Source organism: Oreochromis aureus, linkage group 6, assembly GCF_013358895.1.
Source record: "Oreochromis aureus strain Israel breed Guangdong linkage group 6, ZZ_aureus, whole genome shotgun sequence".
In the NCBI taxonomy this organism is placed as follows: domain Eukaryota; kingdom Metazoa; phylum Chordata; class Actinopteri; order Cichliformes; family Cichlidae; genus Oreochromis; species Oreochromis aureus.
The window spans coordinates 37,017,859-37,020,624 of NC_052947.1; the positions used below are offsets into that span (position 1 = coordinate 37,017,859).

The window sequence follows — 2,766 nt, forward strand, 5'->3', positions numbered from 1 at the left end:
TTACTTTACTCTTTACTTTAGTTTCCCTGCCGCTTCCTTGTCTGTGTTCATTCTGTCTCATTCTGTCTTTACAAATTTCTCTTCATTATTTCTCTTTTTTTTTAGAAATTAATTTTCTTTTTATCTCTTGTACTTTTACTTTTTGGGCCCTGTACTACAAAATTAGTTTACAATACTCGGGGCATTGTTCTGTTATCAATCAGGCTAAGTGGTAAGATGAAGCTGTTCATCAACTCATTAATAAAGCCTAGCATTTTTCCAAGCGAGCTACAAGCGTATTCACATGAAAGGGGTGACATTGCCAGTGCCTCACCAGTCACAAGTATGAATAAGTTCACTGGCAGCAGAGCAGCTGATTTTCCAAAGGTAAAACTATAATATTAGAAAAATATGTAGAGATTAAATATAGACTAAAAACAACACAGCTGCTATAGACAAATTAGTCAAGTATGTGTGTGGGAGGGAAAACTGTGTACAGTAGTTTGCTGTGTGAATGTTTGCACTTTACCTTCGTCAGTAAGACCAGAAAAGATTTATTATATTAATAAAGTTTAGCCCATTTTAAGGCAGAAAGGAAAGCTGGCAAATATGGTGACTATGCAAGTTCACTTTCCCATCATTCTCAAACATTTCCTTCATTTTTAGTCACCTGCACAATCACTGGAGTTGGTGTCCATTTGAGATATTTTGCACATCAATGCTATAGTGATGATGGCGTACTCTGTAGAAAATTTGTTCAAGTAAAGACTGTCGTCCTCCTGGTGTGGCATACCCGTTGGTGACCCCCACACAGCAGAAACCCAGGCGCTGGTAGAGGCGGTGCGCTGCCGGTGCATATGCTGTGGTCCCAAGGATAACTGAAGAATATCCATAATGAGCAGCAAACTCCAGAACTTTCCTTCCCAGCGCAACACCAACCCCGCATTTCCGATATCTCTGGTCAACAGACATTCTCTGCAGGACAACAGCACCTCCTGATTCCTCTTGCTGGCCAACTGCTGCTACAGTGCCCACCACTTTGCCTTCGAGCACTGCTACCCAAAAACAGGAGCCTGGGGCAAGCAGACAATAAACAGAACTCAGCCTATTGCTTCAAATATTGGAAAAAAAAATTTGGTATAATATTGAATGCTGACAACATGAAGGTTAAAAGGGCTCTCTCAGAAGTTAAGAGAAAAATAGTTGTGTATACATTAGGTGCACCTGTTCAAATCAGCCAATTACACAGAAGCAACTCAGTGCAGTCCAAAGCAACGTCCTGAAATTGAAACTGAACATTAAAATGGAGCAGAGAATGCAGTACCAGACAAACTGGTTGTAATACTTCAGAACCTGATCGCACAGCCATCTCTAAGATTTCAGCAACAGTGTTTCCTTGTGTGGTGTGTTTGTGTCTATATAAGGTCTAAACACAAACTGGTAGAGTCAATTTACCCCTCTTACACCTCTTTCCAAGAAACTCTCCAGGAAATAAATATGATAATAGTTCCCTGTTACCACATTGTGACGCTTCACAATGAATCTGAAAAAGTTCTAAGCTGATGACTCTGCAGTCATGAGAACAGTCAGAAAAAGAAAAAAAACATGGCACCACTGATAAAAGGAACTGATGAGCAACAGCTTTAATTTTGTGTTTTCCGGGACAGGAGGTCATCTATGTGGACGTAAGTAACACCAAAATTGTATCTGTAATATTTCTAAATGTGTGTTTCAAACCACTTCAAGCAAGGGACCATGCATTACAAACAGAAACTGAGTCTTTTGTATTATGGCAAAACAGAACGTGGCAGTTTGTGGTTTCCACGTAAATGTTATGTACCTGGTGGCTTCATGTAGAACTTCTCAATGTTCCCCATGTCTGTGTTCATGGCTCGCCTGAGGTAACCATGGATGACACGTCTGCTGTAGAAGTAGCGCAAACACATCACACTTGCTGGGAGGACTCCTATCACCCACCAACATTTGGTGATGACAAGAGATATAACTGCCAGAGGAAAGATATACCGTGATGCTTAAATGTAAATAAATTATAAAGTTCATAAAGAACAACACAAAAAGCACAAATTTCAATTCATTCAGACATTCGGACATTAAAACTGATTCAAGCAGAACTAAAAGAACAAAAGGTTTTAGTAGCAGACAAGTAGCTTTTACAGAACAGGTGGTTGGTCTTTGTGCAGGCACGGAGCTTCTTGGTGTATCTGGAGTTAGAATCTTACAAAATTTTCAAATTACATAAACAGAAATATAGAGAACAATTTACCTTAAAAGAATGTTTGTTTCAGACATTAGATAGGTGATCTTACCTGTCATAGCAGCATAAAGCCAGAGACTTTCAGGGTGATGTCTTAATCCTCTGAAGGCAGTGTCTGGCACCATCTCCATCAGCCCTTCATAAAAAATTTGCTGCACTACCAGATTGTCATCTGGTTCAAATTTGCGTACTAATGGAATGTATTCATTTTGCTCTTTCAGTCCATTGCTTTGTTTTTTGTCGTACTTTTTTAGTGCTTTTTTCTCCATATCACACTTGATGACGCCAGCAGAGAATCTGAGTGTGTAAAATAAGAAGCTGAGGGCCAACAGGAAGACCTTCTTTCAGCAACAGTGTTTCCTCATGTGGTGTTTTTCTGTGTAACAGGTAGAGTTAGTCAACTTGGGTCTTCTGTCTCAATCTTAAATATGATCAACCTATCTCTAATAATCGGCTATGTACCACAGGCCTTCAAGGTGGCTGTAGTTAAACCTTTACTTAAAAAGCCATCT

At 39.6% G+C, this 2,766-nt stretch overlaps 1 protein-coding gene across 1 annotated transcript; it reads right to left on the reverse strand.

Moving 5' to 3' along the window:
* Positions 1-561: 561 nt before the first annotated feature.
* On the reverse strand, positions 562-2,448 carry LOC116333149 (N-acetylaspartate synthetase-like; the record flags this gene model as incomplete). Its single annotated transcript, XM_039613520.1, has 3 exons — positions 562-1,052; positions 1,820-1,984; positions 2,307-2,448. Coding segments are annotated over 3 exons (702 nt in total), but the record flags the coding sequence as incomplete, so codon positions are not given.
* Between the last annotated feature and the right edge of the window lie 318 nt (positions 2,449-2,766).